The following is a 27,400-nucleotide window of genomic DNA, read 5'->3' on the forward strand; positions in this document are numbered from 1 at the left end:
AACCCGACGACACTGCGCCAATTGTGCACCGCCCTTTGGGACTCTCAATCATGGCCAGATGTGATACAGCCTGGAATTGAACCAGAGTCTGTAGTGACACCTCCAGCACTTAGATGCAGTGCCTTAGACCGCTGCGCCAACTCGGGAGCCCCCAGTGATCAGTACTGCCCACAAAATCTATGCAAATCCATGAAAAAACACTGGGCAAACACACCATTGTTCTACAGTGAAAATCTTTATTAATCATATTCATATATGCTTTATAATAAGTTTGTTTATTCCATTGCCGTTACCCTTCTCGTCCATGTATTTGCTTAATGTTTGGTATCTGTAATATATTTATATTTACATTGGTGGTACATAAATACATACAGAAGAGGCTGGGACAGGCCTTTCGTTCCTACAGTATTAACACTATTAGCTCACACCTCTTCCTTCTCATATTCATCCCTTTTCTCCTCCCCCTCTTTTTGCTCTTCCTCCCCTCAGCTCATGATGGAGGTATAGGACTTAAATAACCTCACCAGGCCTTCTAGATTAATCAATCAATCAATTATTACATATGACCCTCTCCACAATTAATATTACCTGCACATCCCCATAATGAATTATGAACACATACTGAAAAAGAGACATGAGAGAGAAAGAAAGTGAGAGATCAAGAGAGGGAAATAAATAAATATGTACATGACTACATAGTATAAGACTCGTTATGAGATGAGGCTGGTGTGTTGGTACATTAAAAAGGTGCATTTAACAAACATACTCATACTGAAAAAACATGGAAGAGAGAGAGAGAGAGTTGATGGTACATTAAAAAGGTTAATTTGACAAATACACTCATTCATAAAAACATGACAGAGAGAGATAGAAAGAGAGAGACAGCTGGAAAGGGGGAGAGCGAGGGAGTGTGCAATAGAGAGAATGAGATGGAGAAAGAGCGAGAGAAAGTGAGCGCGAAAGCGAGAGATCAAAAGAGAGGGAAATATACATTTGTATGTTCAGGACTATATAGTATAAGAGTCGTTATGGGACGAGGCTGGTGTGTTGGTACATTAAAAAGGTGCATTTAAAAAACACACACAGGTTTTGTTCTTCTATCCTCGTGGGGACCTAAAATTGATTTCCATTAAAAATAATATTTTCCTTAACCCAAAATCTAACTCCTAACCGCTAACACTAAATATAACCCTAACCTTAAACCTAACATAGCCTTTGTTCTCATGGGGACATGGGAAGTGTCCCCCCGGTGGACAATTTTCCTTATTTTACTGTCATGGAGACTTTTGGGGATTTTAGAGCCCCACAAGGATAGAAGAACCAACCCACCCCCACCCCCCTACATTCACACTCATACAAACACGCATTCACCCAACAGCTACAAGATATGGAGCAGACATACAGTCAAATACCTCCCCCATCACAGTGAATAAGAATATACCATACCACAAACTACAAAACATTGAGATTCTCCTCAAATGCAAGTAGTGTGCAAAACGAACTGAGCTGGGCATCGACGACGTACGCTTGAAATGGAGTAACAAACTGAATTCCAACAACAGTGCTTCTTTTATATTTTAGTATTTATACATATATTTCAGCCCCAACTTTGTAAAACTATAATTAATTATCTATATACAGTAACTGTAGCCACTCACGTTAGACAACAGTGCGCTAGTAAAGACGGCTTTTGAGGAAGAGGGGGAGAATGAGGAGGAGGGATAGGTTTTGTTTGTAAGAGTTCACACATTATTTTGAGATATCGTAAATTTACACCCAATATTAGATGAGAATAGGTAATTTCCTTCTTTTCACAACTAAAACATAAACACATACTCAGGAGATGGCATGGTACACTAATATACAATATCTACTGTTGCTCAACATGTTAGCGTATGGATTTATTACAAGGTTAAAGTCTAAGGATATGTATTCACGTGTGACTTTAGATGAGTGTGTATGTGTGTGTGTGTGTGTGTATTTGCTCCCCCACGTGCATTTATGTATGTGTGAACTGTACTACCGTGTTTGTGTATTTGTATCAGTATAATACTTCAACATAGTACAACCCATCCACATTCTTGCAGATAATCCATACGTCTTCAGTTGGTCAGTCAAAGTCTCTGTCCCTGCCTTGGTTGATTATCAGTTGTGTAAGGGTTGTCAGTCTCTGCTGGGGTTCTACGGGCTCAGTGATAAGGGAGTAGTGTGGGGTAGAGACGCTCGATAGGGCTAGGACTATGAGCAGGATGGACAACAAAGACACACGTATGTACATATCATTGGCAGATACAGTATATATTATAAACTAGAGGGTAAGGTGTGGAATATTACAGTGTGAACGTGCAAGTGTGAATGGAGTGGAGGCATCTAGTTCCATAGCTATCCATTTCTCCTCCTCTTCCCTCCTTTCTCCCCCTCTCTCTCTCTTTCTTCTCTCTCCCAAAGCCATCTGGGGATGATGGGTAAAAAGCTGGAGAGTGATGAGCGGTGAACACACACACTAGGAAACACACCTGGGGGGGGGGGGGGGGGGAGATAAAAAGGGGACATGGTTAGGGTGTGAAAAATCAAATTGTTTATGCACAGACATTTCAATTTAGGACCCATTTCCTCTGTAGTCCCACAATAGCACAGTGAGGACATATATTAAATTTCCATGCCAATCAAGCCTGTTGGAATCATATTCAATTAAATAGGACATGATAGTTTTATGCGAAGTGGCCCCCACTGCTAATTGAAACCATAGATACGTTTTTGGGAGCCAAAATGTAGTTTGTCAGTGAGGACAGTTTCACTGTATTTTGGATCACTTACCTATGGATGTTTTAGGCATTCCCAGCTTCTGTGCGAGAAGAGAAGGGGAGAGGTATAGAGCCAGTGGGGGAGAGAGAAAAATAGAGATTGTTTTAGCAAAAATACACTGATAAGTGGTGTGTGTAGTATCTATAACAACCAGCATTGTGTGTCACATGAGTGTAGTATGCCAATGATACTTCTGCAATTAACCTCTCTCTCTCTCTCACTCACTCACTCACTCACTCACTCACTCGGTTGTCTGGTTCCATTAAAACCTACACAGTGATCCCATTCCCCAATGGGGTTGTTTGCGTAAAGATAGAGTTCTATCAAGAACCATTTTCATCTGAAGAACCCCTTTTGGAAGAAAGCATTGTTTGGCGATTATTTGGGAAGAAAGAACAGTTCTACATAGAACCGTTCAGAATAAGCTTTTTATAGTAAATGTTTTTCTGTTAAATAGTGCCTGAGCATTAGTGGTTACCTCAGTGTTTAAACTTCAACATTAGGAGTGGGTAATCTGATAAATGTGAAACGATAGGAAGATGTGAGAATGTTTAAAACTGTACCTATAAGGGAATATTTGTGCATGTATCTGGTATTACATTAATCATATACAGTACTTTTTTTAACTAGGCAAGTCAGTTAAGAACAAATTCTTATTTTCAATGACAGCCTAGGAACAGTGGGTTAACTGCCTGTTCAGGGGCAGAACGACAGATTTTTACCTTGTCAGCTCGGGGAACCTTTCGGTTACTATTCCAACGCTCTAACCACTTGGTTACCCTGCCGCCCCAATGCATTTGGGAAGTATTCAGACCCCTTGACTTTTTCCACATTTTGTTACGTTACAGCCTTATTCTAAAATCAATTAAATATTTGTTTTGCCTCATCAATCTCATCAATTTTTGCCTCATCAAATGTATACTTAAAAAAAACTTTAAATATTACATTTACATAACTATTCAGACCCTTTACCCAGTACTTTGTTGAAGCACCTTCGGCAGCGAATACAGCCTTGAGTCTTCTTGGGTATGACACTACAAGCTTGGCACTCCTGATTTGGGTAGTTTCTCCCAATCTTCTCTGCAGATCCTTTCAAGCTCTGTCAGTTTGGATGGGTAGCATCGCTGCACAGCTATTTTCAGGTCTCTCCAGATCGGGTTCAAGTTCGATCGGGTTCAAGTCCAGGCTCTGGCTGGACCACTCAAGGACATTCAGAGACTTTTCCCAAAGCCGCTCCTGCATTGTCTTGGGTGTGTGCTTAGGGTCATTGTCCTGTTGGAAGGTGAACCTAAGCCCCAGTCTGAGGTCCTGAGCACTCTGGACCAGTCTCCCATTCCCTGCCGCTGAAAAATATCCCCACAGCATGATGCTGCCATCACCATGCTTCACCGTAGGGATGGTGTCAGGTTTCCTTCAGACATGACGCTTGGCATTCAGGTCAAAGAGATCAATATAAAAAATTGTACCAGATAATCTTGTTTCTCATGGTCTGAGAATCCTTTAGGTGCCTGTTGAAAAACTCCAAGCGGGCTGTCATGTTTATTTTACTGAGGAGTGGCTTCCGTCTGGCCACTCTACCATAAAGGCCTGATTGGTGTGTGTGTGTGTGTGTGTGTGTGTGTGTGTGTGTGTGTGTGTGTGTGTGTGTGTGTGTGTGTGTGTGTGTGTGTGTGTGTGTGTGTGTGTGTGTGTGTGTGTGAGAGAGAGAGAGAAAGAGAAATTGCAGACGTCTCATTGACTTTTTTTCATTATTCTTTAAAAAATTCTTCAAACTCTGTCAACTTGATTGTTGATCATTGCTAGACAGCCATTTGATTTTCAGGCCAATTTAAGTCAAAACTGTAAGTAGGCCACTCAGGAACATTCAAAGTTGTCTTGGTGAGAAACTCCAGTGTAGATTTGACCTTGTGTTTCGGTTATTGCCCTGCTGAAAGGTGAATTTGTCTCCCAGCATCTGTTGGATGCTCCTCGGAGTAGAGGACCTTGTGCATTTCAGGTTAAATAACAACCTAATGTTTATATCCCAGGACAAATTAGCTAGCAACAGCAAGCTAACTAGCGAAATTGCCATAAATGTTTAATGCTTTTCGACCTGTCCCCAAATGTATGTCATTGGTTAAGAGTTTGTTTTGATATATTTAACTTGCGTGTTGTTTTCTCATTTCGGGGGACAAAATAAATGTATGCACTATGGCCCACGCACGCAGCTGGTTTTGGTTCTGTGTAAGTCGCTAGTGGTCATCCAAAGTGATGCAACAGTGACAATAGTGTGCCCCTAGCTTGCCTGAGAACTGCTGTATTCACTGGTATTAATTTTCCCAGTCGGGTCGGATTTTCCCACTACATTTTGTGGTGTGCACAATAAGTGACGGGTTTTCTCAGTGATGTTACTAGCTAACTATTATAGCTAGGAGTCAGAAGGACAAAGGATTGAATGCATGCCAAAGCCAATGTTATTTTCTATGAATGGAGAGCTATGATAGTCAAAATTACACTTTTACAATCAATACACACCTTCATAGCCATAGCTCTCAAGAATCAAGACAAGGAGCCATGCCCATAATATTATTAGCTAGCTAGCTAGTATAGGAGTCAGAGAAAGGCAAAGGACTTGCCAAATCCAAGGTTATTTTCCATAAAGAGCTATGACAGTCAAAATTCTTCCTTTTACACAGCTTTTTTATGCAAGTGTGATAACTAATGTACTAAAGCTATCATCATTTTCAGTGGTGATTAAAGCATGTAAATCTTGTAAATCAAAGCCACCACACAACGCATCACTAAACAATACATTCATTGCAGTATAATGGTGACAAACGGTGCCCATAAACTATTAGGGCCTACATAAAGCTGACCACACCTTACCACTGCTACACCTGGCTATCAGCAGAGACTTGTCTGGCAGCGAGACAGTTCATTCAGACTCATTTACTGCCTTTAAAAAAAACATAGCTGATATGGCTGACTTGTTTAAACAAATGTGGTTTCTACAGACAATTGAGATGAACAAACTATGACATAAGGAGACGACGAGTGGATTAGAGGAAATCCATAATTTCGATTAAGACATTAATGGGAGAGTTAGGACGTACGTAGTCAATTTGTTCAGCACTTTTGAAATGTACAGCGACAGAATTCAGAACATTGGCCGTTATTATGGGCCGACATTTCTCATTATTTATCTTCATATGACAAGGATTGAAAAGGATTTGCCAGTAGATTGTCAACTTGATTCATGATGATGACTGCTAGCTTGCTAGCTAAGATTTTGAAAGAATGATGTTGATCAGTCCAATCAAAGCTACTCTAGATATAACGTGATTTGACATCATTTTATCTGTGCCCAATGACCTTGAGCCTCTTGGATGGGCACTTCTAATGTAACTCTATGGCAGCACCAAAGAGGCTAGAATTGTAGAGCTCTCCCCGTAAATTCTGAGGTGATGTAGTGTCCTCATGAGTGACAGAACACTGAGCCAATCACGGCGCAACTATAGAACATTACCATGCTCCGTATATTCCGCTGGCTCCCCCACCACCACAAAAAGCACTAACCTAGGCTGAAACACCTCCATTTTGGAGCTGCCTTAGTCAAGAGGGCAAAAAAGAGACAATGTTTGTATGATATATCTATTTATTTATTTTTTACATTGTTTGCAAACTGTTTTGTGACACGTATTATTCCAAAAATAACATGCAAAACAGGCCTATATATATATATATATATATATATATATATATATATATATATATATATATATATATATATATATATATATATATGTATATAAATATCTGGGGCAGAGCCCTGAATGACAGGTCGGCACTGGTCATATTGTTATCTTGCACCAGGCAGGGAAACTCATGGTAGCGATTATCAACCATGTAGCTAGCTACAAATAACTAAGTTAGCTAGCTTGAAATGGCAATTTTTTTATTTAACCTTTATTTAACTAGGAAATAAAGGTTAAGGCTGTCCTTCTAAATTCTTATTTACAAGGATAGCCTACCAAAAGGCAAAATAAAAGGCCTCCTGTGAGGATGGGGGCTGGGATTAAAAATACTAATAAATAAATAAAAATATAGGTCAAAACTCACACCACGACAAGAGAGACAACACAACACTACATAAATAGAGACCTCAGACAACAACATAGCCTGTCAGCAACACACGACAAAACAGCATGGTAGTAACACAACATGGCAACAACATGGTAGCAACACAACATAGCAGCAGCGCAACATGGTAGCAGGGTACAAAATTATTAGGCACAGACAACAGCACAAAGGGCAAGAAAGTAGAGACAACAATACATTGCAAAGCGGCTACAACAGTCAGTAAGAGTCTCCATGATTGAGGCTTCGAATGAAGAGATAAAACTGTCCAGGTTGTGTTTGTTGCAGCTCGTTCCAGTCGTTAGCTGCAGTGAATTGAAAAGATGAGCGACCCAGGGTGTGTGTGCTTTGGGGACCTTAAACAGAATGTGACTGGCAGAATGGGTGTTGTATGTGGAGGATGAGAGCTGTAGTAGATATGTCAGATAGGGTGGAGTGAGGCCAAAGTTTTTTTTATGAATAACCATCAACCAGTGGCCAGATGACCAGTTTACAGAAGAGTTTAGAGTGTAGTGATGTGTCCTATAAGGAGCATTGGTGGCAAATATGATGGCCGAATAGTAAAGAACATCTAGCCGCTCGAGAGCACCCTTACCTGCCGATCTATAAATTACGTCTCCATAATCTAGCATGGGTACTGATGGTCATCTGAATCAGGGTTAGTTTGGCAGCTGGAGTGAAAGAGGAGCAAATATGATAGGGGAAACCAAGTCTAGATTTAACTTTAGCCTGCAGCTTTGATATGTGCTGAGAGAAGGACAGTGTACAGTCTAGCCATACTCCCAAGTACTTGTATGAGGTGACTACCTCAAGCTCTAAAGCCTCAGAGGTAGTTATCACACCTGTGGGGTGAGGGGCATTCTTCTTACCAAACCACATGACCTTTTGTTTTGGAGGTGTTCAGAACAAGGTTAAGGGCAGAGAAAGCTTGTTGGACACTAAGAAAGCTTTGTTGTAGAGCATTTAGCATATAATCTGGGGAGGGGCCAGCTGAGTATAAGACTGTATCATCTGCATATAAATGGATGAGAGAGCTTCCTAATGCCTGAGCTATGTTTTTGATGTAAATTGAGAAGAGCGTGGGGCCTAGGATCGAGCCTTGGGGTACTCCCTTGGTGACAGGCAGTGTCTGAAACGGCAGATTTTCTGACTTTATACACTGCACTCTTTGAGAGAGGTAGATAGCAAACCAGGCCAAAGACCCCTCAGAGACACCAATACTCCTTAGCCGGCCCAAATAATGGAGTGGTCTACCATATCAAAAGATTTGGCCAAGTCAATAAAAATAGCAGCACAACATTTCTTAGAATCAAGGGCAATGGTGACGACATTGAGGACCTTTAAATTTGAAGTGACACAAACATAACCTGAGCGGAAACCAGATTGCATACCAGAGAGAATACTATAGACATCAAGAAAGACAGTCAGTTTTTCCAACATGTTTGATATACAGGGCAAAATAGAAATAGGCCTATAACATAAGATCAGCTTGATCTCCCCTTTAAATAAAGGATGCACAGTGGCTGCCTTCCAAGCAATGGGAACCTCCCCAGAGAGGAGAGACAGGTTAAAAAGGTCAGAGATAGGCTTGGTGATGATAGGGGTAGCAACCTTAAAGAAGAAAGGGTCTAAACCATCTGACCCAGATTTTCTGAGGGGGGAGGGGGGTCAAGTTTAAGCATGTCCCATTTTAAGTCACCTATCAGGACAAATTCAGACTTAGTGCAAGGGGCCAGGAGAGAGCTTAGGGCAGGTAGGGTATAGGCCGGTGCTGAAGGAGGATGATAACACCCAGCAACAGTCAAAGTAGAGCTATTTTAAAGTGTATTGCTTAAAACCAGTCAATCAAATTGTTTGGGGACAGACTTGGTGGAGACAACCAAGCACTGAAGGTGATCCTTGGTAAAGATTGCCACTCTCTGACCTTTGGAAGATCTGTCTTGCCAAAAAAGGTTATAACCAGAAAGTTTAGCATCAGTATCCAAAACACGTCTCCAACATATTGGAGCTGTGAACCCACACTTTCAATTGATCCATTTTAGGTAATTAGCTTCTAGTGCAGAAAACCCAGGCTTTTACGAGAGCAGAAATCAATGAAGCAGATATCAGAATTTGGGCTAGCAACACAAAACATGTATCAAGAATACCACGCTGCATTTTTGTCCGACTCTCCTTCACCTAAAGAAAACCGTAACAATATTATAACATGTATAAAAAATGTGTACCTTTTCTGAAGACATTGTTGCTCAAATGGAATTGAGTTATCTTCAATCTTGTCCGTAACTGTTATCGCACAGTCTCAAATTTCCCGACACTTTTGGGTTGTCACTAGATAACACAGCCACAAAGTCTCCGAGCGGATGTTGATGCTACTTCATCCCAGCTGCGAATAACAATGAGAGCTGGGGTTTCCTGGATACCATGTTCAAATCAACAACAACAAATACTGCATTCTTGCCAGAGGGGTCTTCAAAAACACATATACACACATAGTTACGCAGTTCATGTTTAATTGCTTTGTTGCAAACAGGATACATGTTTTGGAATAATTGTATTCTGTACAAGCTTCTTTCTTTTCACTCTGTCATTTAGGGTTAGTATTGCGTTAGGAAGGAAGCCTGTATCTTTGTAGTGACTGGGTGTATTGACACACCATCCAAAGCCTAATGAATAACTTCACCATGCTCAAAGGGATACGCAGCATCTGCTTTTCTTGATATTACAAATCTACCAATCGGTATCCTTCTTTGCGAAACATTAAAAAATCCTCCCTAGTCTTTGTGGTTGAATCTATGCTTGACATTCACTACTCGATTGAGGGACCTTACAGGTATGTGTGGGGTTCTAGAGATGGCGAAGTCATTCAAAAATCACATGAACCACTATTATAGAACTATCATGCAACTTATTATGCATGGACTCACTCCTGAACTTATTTAGGCTTGCCATAACAAAGGGGTTGGATACTTATGGCCCATTTCAGCTTTTCATTTTAATTAATTTCTAAAATGTTCTACAAAGAAATGTGCACTTTGACATTATGGGGTATTGTATGTAGGTAGATAAGTGACACAAAATCTCAATGTAATCCACTTTAAATTCTCAACAAAATGTGGAAAAAGTAAAGGGGTGTGAATACTTTCTGAAGGCACGGTTCTACTTACCACATTTTATTTCTAAGAGTGTACTCTCATATATGTGTGTGTTTTAGCATGCATCCGCACATGAGTGTGTGTGTGTTGTCATGACTCTCCTGTGAGGATCCAAGGATCAGGTTACGGTGGATTAGCGTCAATATGAGAGGGTTTTATGACACCTCACGTCAATCGCAAACTTTAGGCAGCCGATGATTCCTTTTGGGGTCTAATGTGGGCGAATGGAATGTCTCTTTGTGTTACAGAAGAGTTTGCCGCCTAAAAACTTCAACATCAAACAATGGACACTGGGACATTATATTTCAACATTCGAATGGAATATGGAAAATATATGTCTATTTTGTGATGTCATTAAAATGATTATAAACACGTTATAACGAATACATTTTAACTTCAAGAGCTTTTACACTGTGTTTATTAGGTTTACACATTGTGTAGAAAATATCAAGGATAAAAAATATATTTTTGTGATTTTAGTTTTGTAACGAGATCATAGTAATTCTGATACCTTGCCTCGTAACCAGCCCCTCCCCAAGTAGCCCAGAGAGCATGTGTGAATGACAAACCCCCCCCCCCCCCCCTCCCCGTTTTACCCGAGGGTATAACAAGATTGAGTTAAGAATGAACAGACTAAAACGGACCACAGCTGCAGCGAGGTCTACGATACTCACGACCCCGGAATGCAACATGAGGTTGAAGAAGACAAAATAACCCCTTAACAATCAATGCTATGGTCGAGTAACTGAACTGTATCTAAGAAGGTGATTTTAAGTAGGACCATCCGGTTCTTCTCTTCAAATCATTGTTTCCTACACTGCTTTCACCAATCTGGGAACATCAACATGGCTGATTAGCCGTCCTCAGGAGACCACTCTTCCAGAACGAGTGCAAGTAAACAGACACGATGGACATTGTGACCTCTTGTGGACAATCAGAGACTTACACCAGAGAACAAAAGGAGAAGGCCACTCGAAAAAAGAAGGCCCAATTGAACCCTCCTCACCAAGTGAAACCCTGCCCACGAAGGCCTGGGCCCGGCAGAGATACCCGATGAAGATCTTCAACACATTAATTACTTCTTGCCCAAAAGAGAGGCAGTTCGGGGCATGGTATTACAGTGACTGTGAGCATAGTTCCCAAATGTATCCAAGTGTTGCTTCTCTTTCTCTCCCTCTCTTTCTCTCTCTTTTTAACTCTCCATCTTGTGTAACAAGTGTCATATTGCGTTAGACCGCCAGGGACTTGTTGTCGTCGTATTAAGTTTACAATCAATAACCTATACCGTGTGTGTGTATCCTATGTTATCATTTAGTGTTAGTAAATAAATTATCAAATCAATGTGTGGTATGGAATGATCAGTGAGACCCGGGTTTGTGCAGATCTATGACGTTCAGAACGAGAATGATATGAGGAAATTATTATTTAGTGACTGTAATGATATCCACATATTCTTTAGTTAATTCGGGAAATGGTAACTCATTAAACAACTTTTCCTTTGGTGCCCCAAATTCCTAATGAGTTAATTTTTACATGATTCATTTAATTGAGTATCAATTAAACATAGTTAGTTGATGAAATAAATAACAGTCGTCAGATTAATGATAGTCACGTCACGACAGTGTGTGTGTGTGGGTGTGTGTCTCTGTGTCCTGTTTGTGTGCTGCTTGCTTGCAGTGTATTCATAGTGTCTTCTACACTCCTTATAGGAACCGCACAGCACATGATTTGCTCCAAAATGCTCCTATTGCTCCACCATACCTTTTATTTGGTTAGTTCCCTACCACTTTTGATCAAGACATTGTCAAGTAACTAGTCAAATAAAGGTATGGTGGAGCAATAGTGTGTACGGGTCGTAATGGACTGCATTGACTATTCTCCAGTATTACCCTTGCTCTCGGCCAGCAGTTCCTCGGTCATGAGTCCATCCTGCCTGTTGCCCAGTACGAAGGCCAGGAAGGAGAGCATGAGGGCATTCAGGACCCCCATGATAGCCAGGATGTAAGCCCAACGCATGGAGCACGCTCCCAGGGAGTACTTGTCTGTCTGCTCACCGCACATCCTCCGCACCTCATCACTGTCCCAGCCATCAGGGTAGATTATACAGCCCATCACCAGACACACACCTGGAGGGGGAGAGGAGAGGAGGAGGGGGGAGAAGGGGTGAACGGAGGAGAGGAGTAGGAGGGGAGAGGGGATGAGAGGTGGGAGGAGAAGAGAAAAATGAGGAGTAGGGGTATAGCGAAGGAAAGTAGTGGGATAAGGAGGGTTAGGAGAAAGAGAGAGAATGATAGAGAAAAAACAAATATTATTTCCAGTGCTTTATTAAGTCTTTGCCCTTCTATCATCACCCTGTTTGCTATTAATGCATTCATCTATCGATCCCAGACCTATGCTCTCCTGGGAACCACAAGAGTTTATATCTGCAAGCTCGCAGGGGGAAAGTGGATACCTAGTCAGTTGCACAACAGCAACAAGGCTGAAACGTTTTGCCAGAAGCTAAGAGTAACAGGAGGTTGATGGTATGAAATCATTTCCCTGCAAGTCTTTCCCTGCTTTCTTCTATATGTGTGATGGTCAGTGAACTGACAGTCTGGGCTGAGCTAGCCTGTTAGTTAGTCTTGTTCTGCTACATGACATATTCATAAACTCCATGCATAGTACACACACACACTGAAGAGACACGCAGACCATGCACAAATGTGCTGCTTTGAATTTGACTTTCACCCATTCGCCTCTCCATCTTCAATATTAAGCAGCTACGGCTTTATCACGGTTTGGTTGTCGCCCAAGGGGAAGAATCTCCCTGATCTTCAACTTGGATGAGGTGTATGTGTGTGTGCTGTGTGTGTGCGCGTGCTTGAGAGTGTGTGTGTGCATGCATGTGTGCGTGCGTGAGAGTGTGTTTGTGTCTGTGTGTGAGAGTTTGTGTGTGTGTGTGCACGCGTTAGTGTGTTTCTTTGAGTTGATGCTGTGGCAGTAGAATAAGGTAGAAAAGGAGCTGACTGCACAGTTACCCAGAATGCATTTCAACATTAATAATACAACATGTTCCTCCACTTCCTCACCCCCACAACTTCCCTCACATCCCTTGACACTGTTTGTGTGTGTGTTTGTGTCTGTATATAGGTGTTTGTGTGTGTGTCTGGCTGGGTGTGTGGGTGTGTGTGGGTGTGTTGTCTTCATGATACAGTGTAAATGAGGATGTGTATGTGAATTTGGACTCTCATGCTCTCATCTCCTCCTTTTCCCTATCTTTCCTTTAGTACTTTGACCTCCTTTCATCCTCTCCTTCCTCTCACAATGATTTAGTTCTACAGAAGAGGGAAATGAACTACAACTGAGCTACTTTGCTTCACGAGTACAGTACAGCTGCGGTCTTTAATATTCCTGAAAGACATCAGGAGGGAGAGGAGAGAGAAGGAGAGGAAGCAGAGTGTTTGAGAGAAATGATAATGCCAGACAGAGAGAGAGAGGATAGCGACATACAGTGTGTGAGAGAGAGGATAGTGACAGAAAGAGAGAGAGAGAGGATAGCAACAGACAGAGAGTGAAAGAAAAGAATGAGAAGGAAAGAGCAGAGCTGTATGCTGCTGCAGAGCTGCAGTCTAACTGCATACTAAAAATAACTTAACATAACCCGGTTCTATTATACACTGCTCAAAAAAATAAAGGGAACACTAAAATAACACATCCTAGATCTGAATGAATGAATGGAGGTCTGGATTTGGAGTCACACTCAAAATTAAAGTGGAAAACCAAACTACAGGCTGATCCAACTTTGATGTAATGTCCTTAAAACAAGTCAAAATGAGGCTCAGTAGTGTGTGTGGCCTCCACGTGCCTGTATGACCTCCCTACAACGCCTGGGCATGCTCCTGATGAGGTGGTGGATGGTCTCCTGAGGGATCTCCTCCCAGACCTGGACTAAAGCATCCACCAACCCCTGGACAGTCTGTGGTGCAACGTGGCGTTGGTGGATGGAGCGAGACATGATGTCCCAGATATGCTCAATTGGATTCAGGTCTGGGGAACGGGCGGGCCAGTCCATAGCATCAATGCCTTCCTCTTGCAGGAACTGCTGACACACTCCAGCCACATGAGGTCTAGCGTTGTCTTGCATTAGGAGGAACCCAGGGCCAACCGCACCATCATATGGTCTCACAAGGGGTCTGAGGATCTCATCTCGGTACCTAATGGCAGACAGGCTACCTCTGGCAAGCACATGGAGGGCTGTGCGGCCACCCAAAGAAATGCCACCCCACACCATGACTGCCAAACCGGTCATGCTGGAGGATGTGGCAGGCAGCAGAACGTTCTCCACGGCGTCTCCAGACTCTGTCACGTCTGTCACATGTGCTCAGTGTGAACCTGCTTTCATCTGTGAAGAGCACAGGGTGCCAGTGGCGAATTTGCCAATCTTGGTGTTCTCTGGCAAATGCAAAACGCCCTGCACGGTGTTGGGCTGTAAGCACAACCCCCACCTGTGGACGTCGGGCCCTCATACCACCCTCATGGAGTCTGTTTCTGACCGTTTGAGCAGACACATGCACATTTGTGGCCTGCTGGAGGTCATTTTGCAGGGCTCTGGCAGTGCTCCTCCTACTCCTCCTTGCACAAAGGCGGAGGTAGCGGTCCTGCTGCTGTTTTGTTGCCCTCCTACGGCCTCCTCCACGTCTCCTGATGTACTGGCCTGTCTCCTGGTAGCGCCTCCATGCTCTGGACACTACGCTGACAGACACAGCAAACCTTCTTGCCATAGCTCGCATTGATGTGCCATCCTGGATGACCTGCACTACCTGAGCCACTTGTGTGGGTTGTAGACTCCGTCTCATGCTACCACTAGAGTGAAAGCACCGCCAGCATTCAAAAGTGACCAAAACATCAGCCAGGAAGCATAGGAACTGAGAAGTGGTCTGTGGTCACCACCTGCAGAACCACTCCTTTTATTGGGGGTGTCTTGTTAATTGCCTATAATTTCCACCTGTTGTCTATTCCATTGCACAACAGCATGTGAAATGTATTGTCAATCAGTGTTGCTTCCTAAGTGGACAGTTTGATTTCACAGAAGTGTGATTGACTTGGAGTTACATTGTGTTGTTTAAGTGTTCCCTTTATTTTTTTGAGCAGTGTATTATGAGCGAGATCACTCATGATGGAATGGAAGATCCAATCACACAACGTCTGTCGTAGACAGACAGGAGCAACGGCCAATAGTGGACCACTCCACTTCCCATATAAGGTGCCGTAGTCCGCTCTTATCTTCACTTGTAAGTACATGTTCGTCTTTCTTACACAAAGCGTGAAGAGACCTCACTCTTAATATCAGAGAACCGGGGTTAGGTTAAGTTACCCTAAGTTCTATTTCAATTACTCGTTCAGTCTTTTACTTCTGGGAAATTCTAGCAGAATGCTTTTTCTTCTTTCGCGACCCTGACGAGCTCGAAGCGGAGGATATACGGCTCCCTTGGAAACAGGCCCCGACCCCAGTGATCTGCGTGAAGAGGAGGCGGAGAAAGAGAGGCCGGACGGCGAGTTTCCTTCTGAGGAGTAGGAGGCGATGAAATATGCCCCCACTCCCCTCAATTCTGCTCGCAAACATGAAAACTTTGGACAATGAAATGGACAAGTTATTGGGAAGATTAAACTACCAACAGGATATTAAAAACTGTAACATCTTATGCTTCACGGAGTCAAGGCTGAACGACGACGATATCAACATATTGCTGGCTGGTTATACGATGTACAGGCAGGATAGAACAGCGGCGTCTGGTATGACAAGGGGCTGTGGTCTATGTATTTTTGTAAACAACAGCTGGTGCATGATATCTAAGGAAGTCTCGAGCCATTGCCATTGAAGTAGTTTCTCATGATAACCTGCAGACCACATTACCAACCGAAAAAGCTCTCATCTATATTCTTTGTAGCTGATAGCATTGAATGAGCTGTATTCCGCCATAAGCAAACAATCTCTATTGCACTCCACACTGCCCTTTCCCAGCTGGACAAAAGGAACACCAAGGAACATGCTATTCATTGACTACAGTGCAGAGTTCAACACCATAGCGCCCTCAAAGCTCATCAATAAGCTAAGGACCCCGGGACTAAACAGCTCACTCTGCAACTGGATCCTGGACTTGCTGACGGGCCGCCCCCAGGTGGTAAGGGCAGTTAACAACACATCCGCCATGCTGATCCTCAACACAGGGGCCCCTCAGGGGTGCGTGCTCAGCCCCCTCCTGTACTGCCTGTTCACTCATGGCTGCACGGCCAGGCACGACTCCAACACCATCATTACATTTGACGATGACAAAACAGTGGTAGGCCTGATCACTGACAACAACGAGACAGCCTATAGGGAGGAGGTCAGAGACCTGGCCGTGTGGTGCCAGGACAACAACCTCTCCCTCATTGTGATCAAGACAAAAGGGATGATTGTGGACTACAAGAAAAAGAGGAGCGAGCACGCCCCCATTCTCATCGACGGGGCTGCAGTGGAGCAGGTTGAGAGCTTCAAGTTCCTTGGTGTCCACATCACTAACAAACTATCATGGTCCAAGCACACCATGACAGTCATGAAGCGGGCACGACAAAACCTATTCCCCCTCAGGAGACTGAAAATATTTGGTCCTCAGATCCTCAAAAGGTTCTACAGCTGCACCATCGAGAGCATCCTGGTTGCATCACTGCCTGGTATGGCAACTGCTCGGCCTCCGACAGCAAGGCACTACAGAGGGTAGTGCGAACGGCTCAGTAAATCACTGGGGCCAAGCTTCCAGCCATCCAGGACCTCTATACCAGGCGGTGTCAGAGGAAGACCCTAAAAATTGTCAAAGTAAGTAAGAATTTCACTGTAAAGTACAACACCTGTTGTACTCGGCGCATGTGACTAATACAATTTGATTTGATTTGATGGTGAGGGGGAGGGGGGGGGGGGGGGGGGGTTCCCCGACATGCCGTATTACAGATCTCTTGAACAGAGATGCCTTTGAACAATTCCCATGATGCCATACCTCAAGCCCTCCAGAGGTGTCAAACCCTTACAATATATGCCATTATAATATCTTCCACTATGCAATTGGATGTTTATCTCATCACTCGCTAGTGTTTACTAGCAAGTGATTGGCCTCCCTGTGTGGGGAGGTGTCCAAGATTGAGGTAGTTTATGTGAGTGGGGCGGAGTTGTGGGGGCCATAGTCAGTTCTCATCTCTGCCCTCGTAAACTGCTCCCCACCCTGTGAGCGATGAGTCTGTCATCGTCACCTTCCTCATAGCTACTACCCCTAGGGGAGAGGCTTTGGCGAATGTCGAGGGGCCCCTCCAGTGGCTGAGAGCAGCAATGCAGGACGAGGATACCCTTACCCACTGTTCGAGATGAAGACGGGGACACACATGTTGGGCAGAAACTCAGCATTGGAAATCTCTCATTATCAATAATTCCAGTGGGACGACTGATATGGTGGAGGCCATCAACCCTAGTAAACGGAGTCTGTAGTTTGACTGTATGCCCTAATTGGAACAGGCAGAATGATGTGACTCGCCCTTCTGAAATGTGATTTATTCTGATACCCAGGTATTCTATGTTCAGAGCCGTTTCCACAGATTTACCTAATGTTCTTGGGACTAGAAATAGTTTGAATGGGACAACAAGATATTCTTAGGTCGTGTCCTGGAAGGCTGGCAAAATGCTTATGTGAAAATAGGCATCTTGTTGATCGACTGTGGTTAAACAATCGTCTTGAAGAATGGAGCGAGGCGGCACCTTTTGCGTAAGCATATGAAACGTCAACTTTCTCAGATATCTGTTGAGGATGCGTAGGTCTAATATGGGGCGTATCCCCCCCTCCCTCCTTTTTGGGAACCAGGAAGTAACGAGAGTTGCTGGTACTATTCTGATTGCCGTTTTGCCCAACAGAGAGGATATCTCCTCCTGTAGTATTCGAGCTGACTCGCTGTTTGCTACTGAAACCACCACTCCATTGGATTTGTTTTTCCTGACGAGCTCATGCCTGTACCTTCTCATAAACGTGGACAGGACCCATTTGTGAGTGAAAGAACAAGTAACATATAGAACAGAGTTTCTCCTAGCTTTTTCCTTTCCTCTCTTATCCTCTCCTTCCAGTCCCTCTGGCTCTGACTCAAAAGCTCAGGTGGCTCTACTGACTGTTATCAGCCTGGGATGGAAGGAGAGAGTTCAGTTCTATCTAATGCTATCAGTGGGATGGCTGGATAAGTGCAGAGTGGACTAAGCCGTTTCCACATCAGGGATATGATGAAGGGAACGAGACTAGCTGAAAGGGACTGACTTTGTACCCTTTTCACACTACTGAGCTGAGCAAAGCTAAGCCGGGCTGTACTGCACCAGTCTGGTTATGCCCTAGTTGCTGGAACCATGTTGGACAAAGTGAAAAGAGAGCTGTTAAGAGAGAGGAGCTGTCAATTGTGCTGAAAATTAGGGAAGCAGACTATGTGCTGGGCTGTCCATGTTGCTGGGTGCGCTACAGAGGAGAATAGGAGATGTCACTTGGCCTAAAGGGCCAAGTGACAGTATTTAAAATACAATAATGCGTTAGTAATGCCAGCATTCGTCGGACTGAATGAGATAATACTCAAGGTCATGGGCTACTTTGACAAAGATTATGATTTTTAAAATGATGATGTCATCAAGTTACCCCAAGGGCGTAAGTAAATGTATGGCTTAAATCTTCAGTCTCATGAATGTCTCAAAGTTGAGAAAAGCTCTGGGGTGTCCTGTCGTTGGGTTTGGCTTTGTCTTGTCACATATATTAATTTTACATTGTGTCAATGGGGAGAGGGGGGAAGGTACACACAGCTAGAGTGCTACTGGTACAGGTGTGAAAATGGAGAGAGGGATCGAGAGATTGAACTGCTATAGAAACAATGGTGAACACAGCATTGTCTGGTTAAAAATGGCCGTTTAAAACCACCAGGGGGCAAAACTGATTTACTTTCCCATTTTACACACACACACACATGTAACAGTATAATTTTAAACCGTCCCCTCGCCCATACCAGGGCGCGAACCAGGGACCTTCTGCACACATCAACAACTGACACCTACGAAGCGTCGTTACCCATCGCTCCACAAAAGCCGCGGCCCTTGCAGAGCAAGGGGAACTACTACTTCAAGGTCTCAGAGCAAGTGACGTCACTGATTGAAACGCTATTTAGCGCCCACGCTAACTAAGCTAGCCGTTTCACATCTGTTACACTCACCCCCCTTTTGACCTTCCTCCTTTTTCCGCAGCAACCAGTAATCCGGGTCAACAGCATCAATGTAACAGTACAAATTTAGACCGTCCCCTCGCCCATAGCCGGGCGCGAACTGGGGACCTTCTGCACACATCAACAGTCACCTTCGAAGCATCGTTACCCATCGCGCCACAAAAGCCGCGGCCCTTGCAGAGCAAGGGGAACTACTACTTCAAGGTCTCAGAGCAAGTGACGTCACTGATTGAAACGCTATTTAGCGCCCACGCTAACTAAGCTAGCCGTTTCACATCTGTTACACACACACACACACACACACACACACACACACACACACACTTCCCATCTCCTGTCTCTTGAGACACCGTGTCAAAACATACACAGAAGGGGTACACATGTCAAACACACTGTAACAACACACACACACACACACACACACACACACTGTATCAACCCAGGAACACTATAATCTATAACTATACAATGCAGCACCTGAGACAGTCAGCACCCAGTAGCTCCATTCAAACAGCAGCACGGAACCAATCTGCCTGTCGCTAAAGTGTTTATGTATTAGTGTATGCTTGTGTGCTTGTGTTTGTGCATGTGTTATTACAGTGTGTGTGGAGACGTGCAGCAGACAGCAGCCCCATTCTAAAACTCTCGCAGCGGCACAGCACCAATCTGCCTTTTAACTGTGTTACATAACATAATGTGATCAAGACAAAGGAGATGATAGTGGACTACAGAAAAAGGAGGACCGATGGGGCTGGAGTGTAGTGGAGCATGGTGAGTACGTCAAGTTCCTTGGTGTCCACATCAACAACAAACTATCATGGTCCAAACACACTAAGACAGTCATGAAGAGTGCACGACAATGCCTATTCCCCCTCAGGAGACTGAAAAGATTTGGCATGGGTCCACAGATCCTCAAAAGATCTTCAGCTGCACCATCGAGAGCATAAACTGGTTGCATCGACACCTGGTATGGCAACTCTGTGGCTTCTGACCACAAGGAACTACAGAGGGTAATGTGTACGGCCCAGTAAATATTCTACCCCCATTGCCCACACCCCACCCCCCATTTTTATGCCGCTACTCCATGCATAGTCACTTTACCGCTACCCACATGCACATATTACCTCAATTACCTCGACTAACCGATGTCCAGCACTAGAGGTCGACTGATTAATCGGAATGGCCGATCAAGTTTTCATAACAATCGGAAATCAGTATTTTTGGACACCGATTTGGCCGATTATTTAAAAAAATATATATATATATATTTTTTTTTACACCTTTATTTTACTAGGCATGTCAGTTAAGAATATATTCTTATTTTCAATGACGGCCTAGGAACGGTGGGTTAACTGCCTTGATCAGGGGCAGAATGACAGATTTTTACCTTGTCAGCTCGGGGATTCGATCTTGCAACCTTACAGTTAACTAGTCCAACGCTCTAACCACCTGATTACATTGTTATTGTGTTATTATGTTATAATTAAGTCTATGATTCGATAGAGTAGTCTGACTGAGCGATGGTAGGCATCAGCAGGCTCGTAAGCATTCATTCAAACAGCACTTTCGTGCGTTTTGCCAGCAGCTCATCGCTGTGCTTCAAGCATTGAGCTGTTTATGACTTCAAGCCTATCAACTCCCGAGATTAGGCTGGTGTAACCGATGTGAAATGGCTAGCAAGTCAGTGGGGTGTGAGCTAATAGCATTTCAAACGTCACTCGCTCTGAGACTTGGAGTGGCTGTTCCCCTTGCACTGTAAGGGCCGCAGATTTTGTGGAGCGATGGGTAACTCTGCTTCGAGGGTGGCTGTTGTCGATGTGTTCCTGGGTCGAGCCCAGGTAGGTGCGAGGAGAGGGACGGAAGCTATACTGTTACACTGGCAATACTAAAGTGCCTATAAGAACATCCAATAGTCAAAGGTATATGAAATACAAATCGTATAGAGAGAAATTGTCCTATAATTCCTATAATAACTACAACCTAAAACTTCTTACCTGGGAATATTGAAGACTCCTGTTAAAAAAGGAACCACCAGCTTTCATATGTTCTCATGAGCAAGGAACTTAAACGTTAGCTTTTTTACATGGCACATATTGCACTTTTACTTTCTTCTCCAACACTTTGTTTTTGCATTATTTAAACCAAATTGAACATGTTTCATTTTATTTGAGGCTAAATTGATTTTATTGATGTATTATATTAAGTTAAAATAAGTGTTCATTCAGTATTGTTGTAATTGTCATTATTAAAAGTTTTTTAAAATTGGCCGATTAATCGATATCGGCTTTTTCCGGTCCTCCAATAATCGGTATCGGCATTGAAAAACCATAATCGGTCGACCTCTACCCCGCACATTGACTCTGTAACCGAACCCTTTGTACTGGAACACCTTGTTTATAGCCTCGCTACTGTTATTTTATTGTTGCTCCTTAATTATTTGTAATATTTCCATAGTTATTTAAAAAAAAATAACTGCATTGTTGGTTAGGGTTTGTAAGTAAACATTTCACTGTAAGGTCTACCTGTTGTATTCGGCGCATGTGACAAATAACATTTGATTTGATTTAATAACAAAACCAAGGCTTAATCACAACCACTAATACTGAACCCAAACCGGCTGCGTGCGTGCGCCATCGTGCATACATTTATTTTGTCCCCCTACACCAAACTCAATCACGACACGCAGGTTAAAATATCAAAACAAACTTATTAATTTGGGGATAGGTCGAAAAGCATTAAACATGTATGGCAATGTAGCTAGCTAGCTTGCACATGCTAGCTAATTTGTCCTATTCAGCTAGCTTGCTGTTGCTAGCTAATTTGTCCTGGGAAATAAACAGAGTTGTTATTTTACCTGAATGCACAAGATGCTCTACTCAGACAATTAATCCACTCATAAAACGGTCAACCAAACCGTTTCTAGTCATCTCTCCTCCTTCCAGGCTTTTTCATCTTTGAACTTACATGGTGATTGGCATCTAAACTTTCATAGTATTACCACGACGAGTGGCAAAACAGTTTGTCTTTCAATCACCCACGTGGGTATAACCAATGAGGAGATGGCACGTGGGTACCTGCTTCTATAAACCAATGAGGAGATGGGAGAGGCAGGACTTGCAGCGCGATTTGCGTCAGAAATAGGAATGACTTCTATTTTAGCCCTGGGGAAAGCAGACGCTCGTTGACGCAATAATTTACATGTCCAGCATTGTGGGTGCAATAATTGACGTGTCCATGCGGACCAGACGTGTCCGGTCTGTTCAGCATGTCAGTCCAGATTTTGGGATAGAGGGTTTAACAAACAGATCACTGACCATCTCGAATCCCACGTACCTTCTCCGCTGTGCAATCTGGTTGCTGAGCCGGTCACGGGTGCACCTCAGCCACGCTCAAGGTACTAAATTATATCATAACCGCCATCGATAAAAGACAGTACTGTGCAGCCATCTTCATCGACCTGGCCAAAGCTTTCGACTCTGTCAATCATCATATTCTTATCGGCAGACTCAGTAGCCTCGGTTTTTCTAATGACTGCCTTGCCTGGTTCACCAACTACTTTGCAGACAGAGTTCAGGGTGTCAAATCGGAAGGCATGTTGTCTGGTCCTCTGGCAGTCTCTATGGGGGTGCCACAGGGTTCAATTCTCGGGCCGACTCTTTCCTCTGTATATATCAATGATATTGCTCTTGCTGCGGGCAATTCCCTGATCCACCTCTACGCAGACGACACCATTCTGTATACTTCTGGCCCTTCCTCGGACACTATGCTATCTAACCTCCAAACGAGCTTCAATGCCATACAACACTCCTTCCGTGGCCTTCAACTACTCTTAAACGCTAGTAAAACCAAATGCATGCTTTTCAACCGTTCGCTGCCTGCACCCGCACGCCCGACTAGCATCACCACCCCGGATGGTTCCGACCTAGAATACGTGGACATCTATAAGTACCTAGGTGTCTGGCTAGACTGTAAACTCTCCTTCCAGACTCATATCAAACATCTCCAATCTAAATTAAAATCTAGAATCGGCTTTCTAATTCGCAACAAAGCCTCCTTCCTTTACCCCGCCAAACTTACCTTAGTAAAACTGACTTTCCTACCGATCCTTGACTTCAGCGATGTCATCTACAAAATAGCTTCCAATACTCTACTCAGCAAACTGGATGCAGTTTATCACAGTGCCATCCATTTTATTACTAAAGCACCTTATACCACCCACCACTGCGACCTGTATGCTCTAGTCAGCTGGCCCTCGCTACATATTCATCGCCAGACCCACTGGCTCCAGGTCATCAACAAGTCCATGCTAGGTAAAGCTCTGCCTTATCTCAGTTCACTGGTCACGATGGCAACACCCACCCGTAGCACGCGTTCCAGCAGATGTATATCACTGATCATCCCTAAAGCCAACATCTCATTTGGCAGCCTTTCCTTCCAGTTCTCTGCTGCCTGTGACTGGAACGAATTGCAAAAATCGCTGAAGTTGGAGACTTTTATCTCCCTCACCAACTTTAAACATCTGCTATCTGAGCAGCTAACCGATCGCTAGTCCATCGGTAAATAGCACACCTAATTCACCTACCTCATCCCCATACTGTTTTTATTTATTTACTTTTCTGCTCTTTTGCACACCAGTATCTCTACCTGCACATGACCATCTGATCATTTATCACTCCAGTGTTAATCTGCTAAATTGTAATTATTCACCTACCTCCTCATGCCTTTTGCACACAATGTATATAGACTCTTTTTTTTCTACTGTGTTATTGACTTGTTTATTGTTTACTCCATGTGTAACTCTGTGTTATCTGTTCACACTGCTATGCTTTATCTTGGCCAGGTCGCAGTTGTAAATGAGAACTTGTTCTCAACTAGCCTACCTGGTTAAATAAAGGTGAAATAAAATAAAATAAACTGTGGGGTTTAAACACACTGTAGGAAGTGACAGAGTTGACAACTGGTTGTAATCTGGTTATACTGTATATATTGCATAATTTCAACCAGTGTCACGGATCCCTCCGGAACTTTCATTACGCACACCTGGCCCCTATTCCCAGTGATAAGTAATTGTATAAGTGTGTCCTTGGTTTACCAGTGTCCTGTCAATTATTGTTACAATGTCCGTTGGTGCGTGTGAATACCTGTGCTGTGTGTTTTGGCTTTCGTGCCATTGTGGATTGCGCAGCTGATTACGGGTCTCGTTCCGTGTGTTAATCATTGTGCGCTTGTGTTATTTATTCAAGGTACTCCTCGCTCTTTTGATTGGGTTTCTACCCTGTGTTTTGTATAGTGTTTGTTTGGTCTTTGACCCCGTGCCTTTACACGGCACGCTGTAAAATTTGGGTTTAATAAAAAACCCTATTACGCATTCCTGTGCCTGTCTTCCGAATCATTCATATTGACGTGACAACCAGGGGTTTCTCTCTCAACCCCAATCCCACTGCTTCAAGTTGCTTTGCGCAGAAATTTTAGGGAATTGGGGATGTATTAAAGTGATTCTAAACAACACTGCTTATTGTAGTAAATATATTAATAATCTCTTATGCGCTGGTTATCTTTTATTTCTAAATGAAAGTCTGACATTAGAAATTAAGTAAATCATATATCACTAGCTAAAACCTGCAATACTGTAGTACAGTTGACATCAGTGTTTATTTGTTCAAGCATTTCATTACTGTAAGTACATCTGAATGTGAAGACTGACCCTTCATTTACTGAGTAATATTCTGAGATGGATGAATTATGCAATGAGTCATAGCAACAGCATCATTACCACCTGACTGCATGCAGCTGTCTATCAAAGAAGATGTTAACTGATGACATTTTCTCCTCTTTTAGCTTTGCCCTTTTCTCTCTGTCCTGTTCCCTCCAGAGCAAGAGAAAGAGAGAGAGAAAGAGCGTGAGAGAAAGAGAAAGGGAAGGAGAGGAGAGGGAAAGAGAGAGCGTAGAGAAAATAAAATGAGCAATTAGAAAGAGTGCTAGAGGACAAAAAAAGAGAGAACGGTGATGGAAGCAAAGAGAGAGGGAGTGATAGAAAGAGAAAGGAAATGGAAGAGTGAGAGAGAGCTCACAGCATGTTCCCTGGATGGTACAGTACCACTACACATGTCACACACATGCACATGCACACACACACGTCATCATGCCATATGCCTCAGCCTCGAGCCCAGAGCCCTTCGGCCCAAAGAGGCTATTCTCAGGCACCCAGCTGAAGCACTGGGATCTTGGGATTGGAAAACTGGGCTGTGTCTGAAAATGTTACCAGCCAAATGTGTAGACTTTACCGTGAAATTCTTACTTACGAACACTTTCTCAACAATGCAGAGTTAAAAAAAAGTAAGAAAAGATGAGCAATTAAAAAGGAAATAGTAACACATTAAAATAACAATAACAAGGCTATACAAGGAGTACTGGTACAAAAAATGTAAGGTCACGGAAGTCTCGAACTATCCTAACAACATCCTTTCAAAACTCGTTGAATGGCTAGTTTTACCCCTTTAAGTACCTGCAACTGGTGAGATAAATTACAGATTAAATGAGAATTGCCTCCAACCAAATAATTTAAACTTTTAATAATTTAGTCCAGACCATGTTTTACTTTGAAGTGAAAAACCTCAATTCCAGATTATATTTTTTTTTTAGTCCTGTGCAGTTGTAAACCAAATAAATGTAACCAATAGTTTTTTCAACTTTCTTTTAAAGAAACGGTGAATCATCCAAGGGTGCCAATATATTTGACCGCATCTGTAAAGTAATTTTCTGGCTGTTAACCAGTGTACTCCGATGACTGTAATCATTTTGTGATACAAATACACTAAAACAAATCAGTCCAATAGCTCATCATGTTACATTGCGGGCAGCATAACACAGAGAATATAATAGGAAGTATTCTGATAGCTGTACATCTGTCTGTATATATATTATTATATTGGTCTTTATATACCGGGAGGTTCGAGCCATGAATGCTGATTAGATGAAAGCAGTGGCATATCGGACCATTGGTAAGCAGTTTATAATAGCAATAAGGCACCTCGGGGGTTTGTGGTATATGGCCAATATAGCACAGCAAGTGCTGTATCCAGGCACTCCACGTTGCGCCGTGCATAAGAACAGCCCTTAGACATGGTATATTGCCCATATTCCATTGCCCATATACCAATTTGCCCACTGCCATCTAGTGGGCAAATTGAGTACTCGTGCTGGTGCAAACGGTACTGGTGCAAACGGTGCCCACAAACTGTTAGGGCCTACATAAAGCTGTCCCAGCAGCAGTCCCAACAGCTTACCACTGTTACACCTGGCTATCAGCGGAGCCTTGTCTGGCAGTGAAACAGTTCATTCAGCCTCATTTACTGCCTTTAAAAAAAAAAACAGCTGATATGGCTGACTTGCTTACACAAATGTGCTTTCTAATAACAATTGAGATGTACAAAATATGGCATAAGGGAATGACAAATGGATAATAGGCAATCCGTAATTTCAATTAAGACATTAATGAGCGAGCTAGGACGGATTTAGTCAATATAACTATTTGTTTAGCACTTTTGAAATGTACAGTGACAAAATTTAGAACATGGGCCGTTCTTACAGTGTTCTCCCTGTACACCAAGTCAGAACCATAGGACAAATAAAGAGGCCATATAAGCATACAATGAAAGCTCTTACAATATTTTATGATTACATTTCTCTAAAACAGGTTATAGGCTACATGTGCACCACCAAGTCAGAACAGTAGGCAAAATGAAGAGGGGTAAATAGACCAAATTATTAGGGTGAGGCACATGGGCTACTAACATCTTACAACATACACTATAATTACTTTTTTAGCTATAGTATACATATCACCCTGGCATATTACATAATTAATGCTGCAGCATACAATACATTTTTGGATTCACCTTGTTGTGCTCTGCTCACTTGAACAGAAAGGTGGCGCGGGAGTCCTTTGTGGGCAAGTTTTGTCATCAAAGTCTGGCATTCTCTGGATTTATGGTGCTTTCAAAACAACTGGGAACTCGGGAAAAAACAAGGTTGAATCATGATGACGTTAAGGATCTTCAGGTCGTAGCTCTAGAAAGAGG

At 43.1% G+C, this 27,400-nt stretch overlaps 1 protein-coding gene across 3 annotated transcripts in view; it reads right to left on the reverse strand.

Annotated features, from left to right (window-relative positions):
- Positions 1–216: 216 nt before the first annotated feature.
- The window catches only part of LOC110525476 (LHFPL tetraspan subfamily member 3 protein), a 56,692-nt gene continuing 29,508 nt past the window's right edge, over positions 217–27,400 (reverse strand). The window contains exons 2-5 of one of the 3 annotated variants that reach the window (XR_002473762.2): positions 11,963–12,199; positions 9,147–9,304; positions 2,818–2,842; positions 217–2,516 (exon numbers count right to left, since the gene is read on the reverse strand). Coding sequence is in view for 2 of the 3 variants with exons in the window: in XM_021605612.2 (XP_021461287.1) it covers positions 2,829–2,845; positions 11,963–12,199 (254 nt within the window). In the remaining variant the exon portion in view is untranslated. Of the gene's footprint in view, positions 2,517–2,817; positions 2,846–9,146; positions 9,305–11,962; positions 12,200–27,400 lie in introns of all 3 variants that reach the window. The other 2 variants (XM_021605620.2, XM_021605612.2) reach the window with 2 other exon arrangements.

This window comes from Oncorhynchus mykiss, chromosome 1, assembly GCF_013265735.2.
Source record: "Oncorhynchus mykiss isolate Arlee chromosome 1, USDA_OmykA_1.1, whole genome shotgun sequence".
Lineage (NCBI taxonomy): Eukaryota > Metazoa > Chordata > Actinopteri > Salmoniformes > Salmonidae > Oncorhynchus > Oncorhynchus mykiss.